The 12833-nt window shown below is 36.7% G+C and overlaps 1 protein-coding gene across 2 annotated transcripts in view; it reads left to right on the top strand.

Annotated features, from left to right (window-relative positions):
- Positions 1-12452, top strand: part of FNBP4 (formin binding protein 4) — a 31755-nt gene extending 19303 nt beyond the window's left edge. For both annotated transcript variants that reach the window (XM_036426089.2, XM_036426088.2), the window contains 7 exons: positions 213-346; positions 1343-1530; positions 6406-6743; positions 6869-7013; positions 7401-7744; positions 8656-8813; positions 11389-12452. In XM_036426089.2, coding sequence (XP_036281982.1) covers positions 213-346; positions 1343-1530; positions 6406-6743; positions 6869-7013; positions 7401-7744; positions 8656-8813; positions 11389-11479 — 1398 coding nt within the window. In that variant the 3' untranslated portion in view covers positions 11480-12452. The remainder of the gene's footprint in view (positions 1-212; positions 347-1342; positions 1531-6405; positions 6744-6868; positions 7014-7400; positions 7745-8655; positions 8814-11388) is intronic.
- The last annotated feature ends 381 nt before the right edge of the window (positions 12453-12833 follow it).

The following is a 12833-nucleotide window of genomic DNA, read 5'->3' as shown; positions in this document are numbered from 1 at the left end:
AGGAGAGTTGACAGTGTAAAAACATACTGGGGTCCAATCTCATTTTTCAGGATACTGCAGACAAACGATATTTTAGGTAATTAAGATGGATTTTTGGTTTACTCCTGCCACAGTATAGTAATACAGTCACAGTCTAGAAGACTCCTATCCTTATCTCTATCTCCAGAAAAAAATAAGTCTTTTAACACTTACTGCTGTTGGTTGATTTTTAGACTCGGATTGCAGACTGGCGGGAAGGGGCTCTTAATGGAAACTACCTTAAACGAAAACTTCAGGATGCAGCAGAGCAACTAAAACAGTATGAAATAAACGCCACTCCTAAAGGCTGGTCCTGCCACTGGGACAGGTACGCACTCTTCTCCCCTTTTCACCTTTCACCTTTGACATCTCAGACATGATTTGTGATCACCACCACCTGACAACATGACAGCCTGTCTGGAGACTGAGAGCAGCTGCAGTTAGCGGTGCTTGGCAGGCAAAGCACCACAAGCGATTACAGAGTTTGCGCCAGCCACGCGTTGGAGAAACAAAAATCAATGTTTAAAGTGTTCCATGTAACGGATTTTTTTCCAAGATTGGACAAAGCTGGTTTACTCTCCAGAGTGTTGCACGGAGTAGGGCGGGCTTGGGGTTAAGCGCATGCGAGAGCTCTGTGCGCTTTACAGGACCTCTGGAAGCAACTACTCCTGATTAACCTCGGTGAAGTTAAGGAAAGCTTCATGGTGAAGATGTGAATGAAGAACAAGATTACTATCTTCTGCCAGCAGGTCAGATGAAAACATTTCTTTTTATATTTGGCTTTTCTTGATTTTTTTTTTTTTTTCGTTATTTGAAATCTTTGCTCTTTTATTTTTCAGCTCCCAGATACTCTCCCTCTTTGTAGCTTTCACTGTGTTTGGTATCAAGAATATGAAATGTGAATTCCACGGTCCAAGAGGGGAAGCGTCACCTTTCGCAAACTTCGTTGTTCTCTTCTTTGGAAGGGAAATTAATGTTCTAGGAAACTGAGTCCCTCCATTAATGACACTTGAAATCCTGAATAGCATTGGCAAAAACAAACAAACAAAACTGAATATGAGAGGTGTTTTCTAAGTCATCTGTTGGAGTTGAGAGGGCTCAGGGCTGTATTCACAGAGCTGCTGGCAGTGCAAATAGCTTTGAATTTCCTTGGTTCTCCATCCACAAATGTCAAAGCTCTTTGTTGCCTTTGTGAATAGCAGTCCATTAAGAAGAGGTTCGTCCCTGTGAGAGCAGACTGCTGTCCTGGGACAGGACCAAATGCAAGTGTCTTTGTAGGAGAATGGGTCTTAAGACATGTGTGTTTTTTTTTCTTGTAATTTAGGGATCATAGACGATATTTCTATGTAAACGAACATTCGGGCGAGTCTCAGTGGGAGTTCCCAGATGGTGAGGAGGAGGAGGAAGAAAGCCAAGCACAAGAAAGTAAAGACGAGACTCTTCCTAAACAGACCTTGAAAGACAAAACTGGCACTGATTCAAACTCTGCAGAATCCTCTGAGAATTCCACAGGTGGGACAATTTGCCCTGTACTAATTGGAGAGAAATTAGAGGGGAAAAAGACTTGTATTGAGATCATTAAAATAGGAAATAATTTAAACCATAACAAATTTTTAATTCAAAACTAGTGGCTTGACCTAAAAAAAAAAAAAAATTTGCAGAAGTTATACTGAAGAAAACAAAGACAGTGACTGATTGGAAATCAGCATACCATTGATAAAAATGAAATGATGAGCCAGTGTATTTTTATTTTAAAATGCTGTCCCATAACCACTCTCTCATGTCACAGACAAACTGTGGATTTCCAATAACGGAATGCTAATTAATGCTAAGGGACTAGATTGTTGAATATTCGGAGTAATGTGATATTTGTTCCACCTTTCTGTAGACTAGTATATAAGCTCCACTTATTAAAAAAAAATCCTATAAGGCCGAAACCGGCTTGGCTCAGTGGCTAGAGCGTCGGCCTGCAGACTGAAAGGTCCCAGGTACGATTCCAGTCAAGGGCATGTACCCTGGTTGTGGGCACATCCCCAGAGGGGGTGTGCAAGAGGCAGCTGATTGGTGTTTCTCTCTCATCGATGTTTCTAACTCTCTATCCCTCTCTCTTCCTCTCTGTAAAAAATCAATAAAAATATATATTTTTTTAAAGTCCTATAAGAAGGGTAGTTGTTACAAATCATGATGATTTGAAGAAATGATGTGAAATTAGGACCATACTTGTTCCAGAGAAACAAAATAATTTATCATTGAAAATAGTCAACATTCTTTTATAAAGTAATCAGAATGACTTAACCCATTTAAAGTACTGTCAGAGCTTTTCACTTAGGTACAGAAGTCCTCACTTAACTCTTAGATAAGTTGTTACTTTAAGCAAAACAATGTATAATGAAATCAGTTTTACCATAGGCTGATTGATTCAGCAAGGGTTAACTTCTTATATCATCTCATTGACGTTATAACAAAATGAGGTAATTTGAGGACCTGCTGTACATTGAAAGGGGGAGTGGAGCTTCCATAGTTCTTCAGTCTCTCTGAGAATCTGATAGCTCTTCTAAGAGTTGTGGCTTGATTTCCACGTTATGGAAGGTGATACATATTTTTTCCCTTAAAGTCCATCTTGAAATGACAAAAATAAGTGAATAATGAAACATAATCAAAATTGATTAACCTTTTGATCTAAAAAATTGGTAGCTATTTGTTAAAATGATGGCCTATGAAGGCAAAAGAGAAGAGCGGTTTCTAAAGTAATAAACGTTGGAAGATAAAAAGATAAGGAATTTGTTGGAAAATTAGGGAGTAAAGAGCTGAATTCTTTTGTCCACTGCTTATCAAAAATAATGCTTTGTATTGCCTAATCTCAGTAGAAAAGTTCTGATGATGTAGCAAATGAAACTGGTCATAATTTTAATTTCTTAAATAGTCTAAGAATTATCAGATCACTCTAAATAAAAAGCCAATATCACTTCAGTGATAATTTTATAACAGTAAAAGGGTGGTTTTATTCTACCTTATTTTTCAGAAATACATTTTCTCAAGTTATGGGGTGTTTTACTTACCATTTTATTTTTTTCCTGTTCTTTTGGTCACAGTGATAGATAGATGATAGATAGATACTTAGATAGATAGATAGATAGATAGATAGACAGACAGACAGACAAACTGACAGACACACACACAAGTAAGTTGGTTTCATTGTTTGCTTTTTTTTTTATAATTCGTGAACATATGAGATGTAGTGATGGTTCTGGGAAGGTGATTCCACTCCTGACTACTGTCTGATGTCCCTTTTTTGTATGATCCAAAGCTAGATAGTCTAAAATGACCACCTTAGAGTTAGGTAATAAGTTATTTTCTCTCTCTTTTTATGACACACCTAGTTGGAAGACCTTGAGACATTTCTATCCGATTAAAATAAAACTAAGTTAAACTGTAAGGAAAAACCAGAGATAGACCATCTTATGTTCTTCAGCATCTTTATTGAGAGAATCACTAAAACCATATGGTAAACTTGATGTAAAGAGAATCCACGTTTGTATTTAGGCCTTAAGGCTTTAAAAGCAATACTGATCACTATTTTAAGCTTATAAAGAAAGTTTCTAATATGTGCTCTTCATCAGTTTAGCAGTGGTTAAACCATCTTTTAAAGAAGAAAAAATTACTACACTGTATAGAGGAAAGAAGTTCCAGAGTTCTATTTATTTTAATCCTTGTTTGTTGGTCAGTGTTTGAATTTAACATGTCACTAAAGATCAGCAATATTTCAAGATAACCCAGTATGTCTGTCTTACTGGACTTGTGTCACTTAGTTTAAATATATCTGCTTTTTCAACAACAACAAAAAGTCTCTGTGGGACCTGTTATTTATATAATAACTTGATGCTTAACATTGCTAAACTGTAGGCCTCTTGGCTCAAAATACTAAGCAAAATTTTATCTTTAGGGAAATACAGAAAAACAAAGGAGGCCTGCCCATAAATAAAAATAAAGATGCATAGAAAAGATATGTTCTTAAATAATTTAAAATTTCTATCCCCTGCATTATTCTGTCTTTAAGCTTACAGCTTTTTAATCTGTTAGCATATAATAAAAGCTGTGTATACCATTTTAATCTCTCCTTGGACTTCAGACTTACATGTTCTCTTAAATGGCAAAAGAGATACCAACTAGTTTACATTTAGAAATGAAGAAAAGCGTTATGTAATATATCCATGAATATTCAAACTAGATTTTTTTAAGTTCTTTGTATTTAAGCTAAAGAAGATCTTGAATGTTAAGACACAGCTTTTGTTTTAAGTAAATGTAGTTTGGGATTCAAATATTAACTCTAAAAGTGCTCTTGTTCACGGCAAAATTTATCAAGATTAGTTTGTCTTATATTGACAAAGTTTAATTCTGATTAACTTTGGGAGTCCTGAATCACATTAGTAATCTTGAACCCATGTTTTCTTGAGTTCCTCTGCACAGCAGCATATCACCATCATTACTGTATTGGCAATGCATTATGCTTCTAGGATGAGAAATCTGCCATTCTATAAAATTTGACATTTTTATTTACCAACCATATGTTGTGGTTGGTTTATAGAAGGAAGTTTAGTAATGTTTATTACCTTAGTTCTTATGTAATTATGATATATTATTAGAATATAGTCCTACCAAGACTTTGTCTAAAAGTTAGTGTATAAGTTTATATTAGAAATAATCAAATACAAGTTTAATGATATATTTTGAAGTCTTAAATGACATACTTGAAGTCTTTAGCTAGAAAACTGCATTTCTGTTTTCTGATGAATTTTTTCAGTGCTCTTTTCCTTAGTAAACAACTTTAATTACAATAACCATGTGAATCAGATTCTTAAAGTGTCATTTTTCTGATCCATGAAGAGTAAAGTTATTATAAAAGCCAAATGGTTCATGGTCACTTCGTTGAATTGCTATTGTAGTGTATTTTGAGCACAGTACAGTAAAATGTCTTATCTTTGTCCCAGAGCCTTTTATAATAGATCTAATATCTAATCCACTGCTTTTGACCAGGAAATTTAACAGGTACCTGCATCTGGATCTCTATTCCAAGAGAAGTGAGATTTATTTGAGATTTCTAAAGCTCTTGGACTCTTGATATTTCACCAGGAAATCTTGATAAAAATAGCACTAGACTAGGAGTAATAACTAGCCACTTAGAGCTGTATGATCTTGGGCAAATTTTTTCCTTCCTGGGTTTCATTACCTTTAAAAGAGAAGGTTGAACTAGATGATTTCTCATGTCTCTTCTACTCCTAAATTCTATGATTTTTAGGGAGAAAATCCCCTTCAACATTCCTGGGATATAGATCTAATAGTTTCATATATTGTGAAACTTCCCTATTGACGATAAAGAGGGATGGGGAAGGCTACAAGTAAGTATATCCTCCTATTTTCTCTAATCCTTAAAGCATTTCCCAGCAGAGAAAGGAGAAAGGACGGTAGTTAACTGGATTTTGCAAAAACAGAGGAAAGCTGATCCTATAGCTTTTCAGCTGTTATTTAACTCAGACTTCAACAGCAACTTCAAATTCTCTGCATCTTCAAACCTTGAGAATTTACTTCCCTAAATTTCCCTTTTCTCATCACAGAAATAAAATTACCCTCCCTGATTTGTGTTGCTGTGATTTAACAAATGAGTACAGTTCACACAGAGATGTGAAGGAATGATAGGTTTGACAATAGCACCTTGCAAATGGATTTTTATAACTTTAGTAACCCACATTAATTAAAATGGATAGAATTTGTGTGGCTGTTCTGGGTTATCCTCAAATATTTTTTTAGCTCACTAAAAATACACGAAATCAGTACTGCAAATGGGATCACTCCTCGCTCCTTAGCTTTAAAAGTAAAAAGAACCTAGAGTGTTGTCTTCTAGTTGTGGTTTGGTGGGGATTTTTTTAATGATTTTAGAAAGAGGAAGGCGAGGAAGAGAGAAGAACATTTGTTTTTGTTCCACTTATTCATGCATTCATTTCTTGAATCTTACATGGGCCCTCATCGAGGATGCAACCTGAAATGTTGGTGTATGGGACAGTGCTCTAACCAACTCGAGCCAGGTTGTGTATTTTGAAATCTAGTGTAGGTTCAGATGATTGAATTTCTCATTAGCTTGATATGATGTGCTTCACTTACTTATTCATAAATCTGGACCCAAAGAACAAAATTAGTATTTCATAGCTAGGGTGAGTGTTTATAAATTTATTTTTCCATGAAAATCATTTTGAACTGAGTTATTTAGTATTTCAGTGGCACCAGTGTAGAATAGGTCTGTGGGTCAGATTTTGTCTCACCAGTCAATTGCACATTTCTATAAATACGGAATTTTTGTCTTGCCTTTTCCCTGACTCCTGTTTGGTTTTTTAGGTTCTCTTTGTAAAGAGTCCTTTACTGGTCAAGTGTCGTCTTCATCACTCATGCCACTTACTCCATTCTGGACCCTCCTTCAGTCAAATGTGCCTGTGCTTCAACCTCCTTTACCTTTGGAAATGCCACCACCCCCACCTCCACCCCCGGACTCTCCTCCCCCTCCCCCTCCTCCCCCGCCTCCTCCCCCTCCTCCTCCCCCACCTCCTCCTCCAGTAGAAGATAGTGAGATCCAGGAGGTAGAGATGGAGGACGAGGGAAATGAGGAGCCTCCTGCCCCAGGAACAGAGGAGGATGCTCCATTGAAACCTACACAAACTACAGTTGTAACTAGCCAGGTGAGGATACTGTTTGACATCCTAAAGGGTTTCCAGGGGCGGGGGCATAATTGACACCGTGTTCTATTTTAGAAGAGGATGTGTAGGGCCTTTTGCAGCACTGACTAGGATCTTTTGCATTTCAGAGTTCAGTTGATTCTACCACCTCTAGTTCTCCTTCCACTAAGGCTGTAAAGAGAAAAGCTACAGAAATTAGTACTGCAGTAGTTCAGAGATCAGCTACCATTGGTAGTTCTCCAGTCCTGTACAGCCAGCCAGCTATAGCTACAGGTAAGCATTATGGTTAAAATGTTTTCCTCGATGTATTATATCTTTGTTTCCAGAATTATATGTCATAAAGAAATTTTAATGGGTTTTCACTGCAAAGACTATAAGTGTTTCTTTTCACTTGATAAAAACTTTAGTTACTATTAACAGTTTGGTATGTGTCCTTCCAGAGTGTTTTCTGTGCATTTACGTAACATTGATTTTTGTTTTAAGTACTTTAGTGCTAAAGTACTAAGAAATTAATATTTTGCTACCAGAAAATGTAGCTTGCTTGTTTGTTTGTTTGTTTATGCAAAGATATGTTGATCTACAAGTTTCTTGGTTCCTTTTCCTTCTTTTTCTTGTTTTTGGCCTTTGTCATAAAGTTTCATTGTATGCTTTTCATGTTAGGTCATCAGGCTACAGGGACTGGACAACCATCTGCAGGGATTGGACACCAGGCAGTATCATCAGTTAGCCATCCAGCAACAGGAATAGCTCAACAAGCCAGAGCAATAAGCTTGCAGTCAAATTACCTAGGACTGGCATCAGCTTCTGCAATTATGAATTATGCTGAATGTTCTGTCCAAATGGCAGTGGCTGCTCCCACATTGCAGCCAGTACCGGCTCGAAGTGCTGTGCCTACAACTGCTGTTGTAGAACCGCCTCCGCCTCCGCCTCCTCCATCAACACCACCACCACCAGCTCCCAAAGTGCCACCGCCTGAGAAGACAAAAAAAGGAAAGAAAGATAAGGTATAGTCAATCTCCCTTTTAGTTTTTATTTGAAAAAAAAGTCTTATTAAGATGGTATTTATATAAAATTAACCATTTTAAAGTATACAATACTATAGCTTTTAGTACATTTACAATGTGCAACGACCACCTCTCTAGTTACAAAACATTTTCATCATCTCAGCTTAAAACCTTGTGCCCTTTAAGTAGTCATTCCCCATCACCTCTTTACCCAAGTCTTTGGGAACCCCCATCACCTCTTTACCCAAGTCTTTGGGAACCTCCAGTCTGCTTTCTGTCTCTGTGGATTTACCTATTCTGAAATCATTAATATGTGACCTTTAATGCCTGGCTTCCTTTACTTATTAGCACAATGTTTTCGAGGTTTATTTATGTTGTATAAACCTTAGCTTGTATTAGTATTAGAACTTCATCTTTTATAGCTGAGTAAGGGTTCTTATGTGTATATATCACAAATTGCTTATCCATTCATGCATTGATGGACATTGTTTTACCCCCTTTTAGCTATTATGAATAGTACTGGTATAAATGTGCATTTGAGTACTTGTTTTCATTTCTTTTGAGTATATAGTAATAAAATTTGTAAAGGGGATCACCATAATTCTGAGATGAGATAAGGGCTACAGTTCTGAACTCCATAGAATTAAAGAGACTAAAGGAAATTTTTCTGATCTGATTTCATAAAATAGCTACATTTACAGTTTTTAGATTTATAACCAAGCATTAAGTTTATAATTGGTAGAAATCTTTGGTGGCAAAACTGTATAATGGTATTTATTTTGTTTTTCTGTTCTTTTGGTTTTCAAGTTTACTTATTCCTTAGCACTAAGAAAAAGTCCTAATGTCATATGGAGGACTCATTTTCTTATTTTATGTATTAAATTCCTTCTGACCTTTAACCTTTGTTATAGGCAAAGAAGAGTAAAACAAAAATGCCATCTCTGGTAAAGAAGTGGCAGAGCATACAGCGTGAGTTAGATGAAGAGGAGAACTCTAGTTCCAGTGAAGAGGACCGGGAATCAACTACACAGAAGCGAATTGAAGAGTGGAAACAGCAGCAGTTGGTCAGGTAAAAGAAAAGAGACCAAAAGAGGGCGGGGTGGGGTGGGTTGTGATTAATTCAGAGAAACATTTATCTATAAAAATTATGGCTTGGCCTTTTTCAAAATCAGAACTATCAGAATTGTAATACTTTGTCCCATCAATTGCTCATCTTATGCAAAGGACTGGTTTTTAACACTGAGCATACCTTCCCATTTACTTACGGATCCAGTAGACCCTTACACATATTTTTTTTTTTCCATTTTATTTTATATACTAGAGGTCCAGTGCACAAAATTCATGCGGGGGGACAGGGCTCCCCTCAGCCTACATTGGGAGAAGGTGCAGGCCAGGCCAAGGGACCCCACCAGTGCATGATCAGGGTCAGGGAGGGATCCAAGAAGGCTCCAGGGGTTTCCGGCCAGTCTCCCTCAGTCCTGATCAGCTGGACACCAGCAGCAAGCTAACCTACTAGTGGGATCATCTGCCCCCTGATGGTCAGTGCACATCATAGCGAGCAGTTGAGCACTTTTAGCATAATCATTATCAATACTAGAGGCCCGATGCATGAAATTCATGCAAGAGTAGGCCTTCCTTCCCCCTGCTGCTAGCACCAGCTTCCGGACAGCCGATCTAATTAGCATATTACACACTAGAAGCTCAGGGCACGAAATCGCATGCATTGGCCCGCCACTGCTTGTGGCGCCGTTCACCTGCTGCCCACCTGGCTGCCATTGGAGCCTGTGGGCCACGGGGTCGGGGCCAGCAGGTACTCAATGCACGTCATGGTAACCAGTCATTTGGTTGTCTTGATCATCACGGACTCTAGCTTTTTATCTATATATAGATTACACTTCGATTAATTGAATGGACAAAGCGGACACTTAGCATATTAGGCTTTTATTATATAGGATAATTTACCAAGGTAAAAACAACGGGAAAGGGAGAACACTTTATTAGAAATTTTAATAAGGCCCTAGCCAGTTTGGCTCAGTGGATAGAGCCTCAGCCTATGGACTGAATGGTCCTGGGTTCAGAAATTTTAATAATAATTTACACATATCCTGTTTCCCCAAAAATAAGACAGTGTCTTATATTAATTTTTTCTCCCAAAGTTGCGCTAGGTCTTATTTTCAGGGGATGTCTTATCTTTCCATGCACTAGGTCTTATTTTCGGGGAAACACGGTAGTTAACCCAAATTTGCATTCCTTATTTTCCTGGTTTTGAAAGGTATGTACACTGAAATGAGCAACATTCTCCTAATGTTTTTCAATTGTCATGTATAATCTGGACCATACTTCTTTCATAAATAGTGATGCCAAATTTCAAATTCACCTCTGATAGGTCTAGATTATTATTTATGGTTCTTGCTCTTGCAACATCCGTAAACACAGTACATATAAAAACATTTGGAAATAAAATTGTAATGTTAAAAAAATATATACAAAGTAAACAGTATCATGCTTTATGTACTCACTAAAAAAAATTTTGAGAGAAGATAGTCATTCATTGCTTCATAATTGAAAACTTTTTTTTTCGATAAATATATATCAATTGAATGGTCATTCCAGTGGATTTGTTTCTAAAATATCTACTTCTCTCCAATCACTGCACACTTGCTTTCAGCATTTGTCTACTTGAGAACCCTATCAAATAAATTTCAGCATGCAGCATCAGAAAACAGGAAATATTCCTGCTACATCTTTTTAGGAAATCTAGATGGCCCAGGCTCATATTATAAAATACTAGATTATGAAATTGAATCTAGTGCTGCTCTCTGTCTCTTTGCATTCATCTTATACTTGTAAAAGCAAAAAAATACTGCAAATGTCTCCGAACTTCATTTTTTACTTTCTTGAGAGGTGATGCTCTATTTTTGGCAACATCATAATAAAACTGAGGGATGGTGTTAGTTTAGTGACTTTCACTTTTGCATCATCCTCATAGGTGATTCTATTCAGGGTTTTTATTTTTTTGTTTTTTTTGTTTTTACTCCTTTTTATTATTGCTGGGAATTGAATGATGAATTCCTATAAGATGAAATTAGGAAACGATTTAAGATGATGGGAGGCAATCAGAATGATCTTGTAATTTATCTAAATTATTTTAGATTTATAAAAGCATCCAGTGCACCCATTCTGATCATTGCAAGATAGAATATGAGCTTTAATCTATTTTTTAGATGACTAAGTTATGAGTTATCAATCTTTACAAATAGAACTGATCAAAAGAGAATTTCTAAAACATTAGGTCCAAAGGTCTCTTATGGTATATTGAAGGTTAAATATATCTTCCTTAAAGAATCATAACTCCTAGTGGCCAAGAGAAACTTTCATAAGAATGTTTTGTTCCTTCAGTGTGACTTTAATGGTTGTTGGAGATATATAAAAATAAAAGTTTTATGTCTTTTGTTGCCCCATCAGAAGAAATTTGATAAAGAATTTGCTGGTACTTAGCTAAGAAACTTAGAGCATTTTCATGAACATAGATGTGATAGGTCAGATTTTCAGTTTCAGTTAAAAGGGTTTTTTTTATTTGCTAGGTAATAAACAGATTAATTATTTTTCTTCCCAGTGAAGTACTCTGTTTTTTGCTTTCACAGTGGCATGGCAGAGAGAAATGCTAATTTTGAAGCCCTTCCTGAAGATTGGCGAGCAAGACTGAAGCGAAGGAAAATGGCTCCAAACACATAATATTTTTTAAAATTAAAAAACAAATGTTTATTGGGCGTGTATGGATGTGTGTGTGTGTGTGGTGTGTGGATGTGTGTGTTCAGTTCAGAGTCTTAACCTGTTTTATGTTGTCAATAAACCATAAATGTTATGAGGGAGAACATATGAATTTTGAATTTCCTGGCCAAGAACATAACACCTGTAGAGTTTTCACATTTGGGAAATGAAATTTTCTGCTTTGCTGAAGGGTAAGGTGACTGCTTTGACCTGGCTGAGTTTGTTCACACGGACAAACTCAGCTTGTTAAGTATATTAACCTCATCACTCTGGATCATGTGGCTTACGAGTGGTTAAGTTTTTTAGAGGACACTGACAGAAAGTGAAGAATTTTCCTACCTAATGGAGGCTCAATAAGTGTTCCTATATGGTTCTCTCTCATTAACTTCTCCAGAACAAGTGCAATTAAGGAGGAAGCTCTGTATTCTACCTTGCTTAACTGGGATTATCAGATCTTTCTAACCTCTTCCTCCAGTCTGCCACCCTGGAGTGCTAGGAAAAATCAAGTTATCATGTGCTGATAGATGGCCACACTCTATTCTATCTCACACGTTCTAGAATTGAAAGCTGTCATTTCATATACCAGATGAAATATTTAAATTTCAGCACAGGCAGCAGCAGCAAGCTCAGGTCTTTGATCTTGAGAATTTCCCTACAGCAGTAAATGGAACAAAAGCCACTTGTATGTGTTGATATTGTCTCCATTGTCTTATTCCAAAATTCACCTCCCTTTTCATGTGTGAACGTGTTTTCCATAAAATTCCAGTATTTAAAAAGCAGTTTACTGTTCTGTATTTTCTATTGTATCACAATCAGGTAAAAGTCACTTTAAACTGAAGAAAAGGCAAATTGTGTTTTAAAACTCTTTGTATTTCTCCAGTTTCTGACCTTGTAAATTTGTATATATACACTAATAAAGCTTTTTTTATACTTCTGATTGTCCTTTTGCTCTTGTAAACCTGTTCATGATTATGTAACCAACACTTATTTGATATCAATCTATCTTAGTTTTTTCTAATAAAATATGGTAGAGAGGCAAACATTAAAAGAACAGCTCTAAAAAAGCAAGATCTTGAATCTGAAGATGGGCAGGATTAGAAAAACACTTCTAGTACCAAAAGATGCTGTGTGTCTTCAATTTTGGAGCTTGTACTCTATAATAGCTAATGTTTGACCTACTAAAATCCAGTGCCCCTGACCATGAATCAAACCCAGGAACCCTTCTATTTGTGGGCCGACACTAGCCGCTGAGAAAAACCAGCCAAGGCTAAATGTTTTTTCTTGTAATTGCATAGAGCAAATTTCTAGAAATAGAGGC

This window comes from Pipistrellus kuhlii, unplaced genomic scaffold, assembly GCF_014108245.1.
Source record: "Pipistrellus kuhlii isolate mPipKuh1 unplaced genomic scaffold, mPipKuh1.p scaffold_m20_p_9, whole genome shotgun sequence".
NCBI lineage: Eukaryota > Metazoa > Chordata > Mammalia > Chiroptera > Vespertilionidae > Pipistrellus > Pipistrellus kuhlii.
This window is presented reverse-complemented; position numbering and strand designations above follow the sequence as displayed.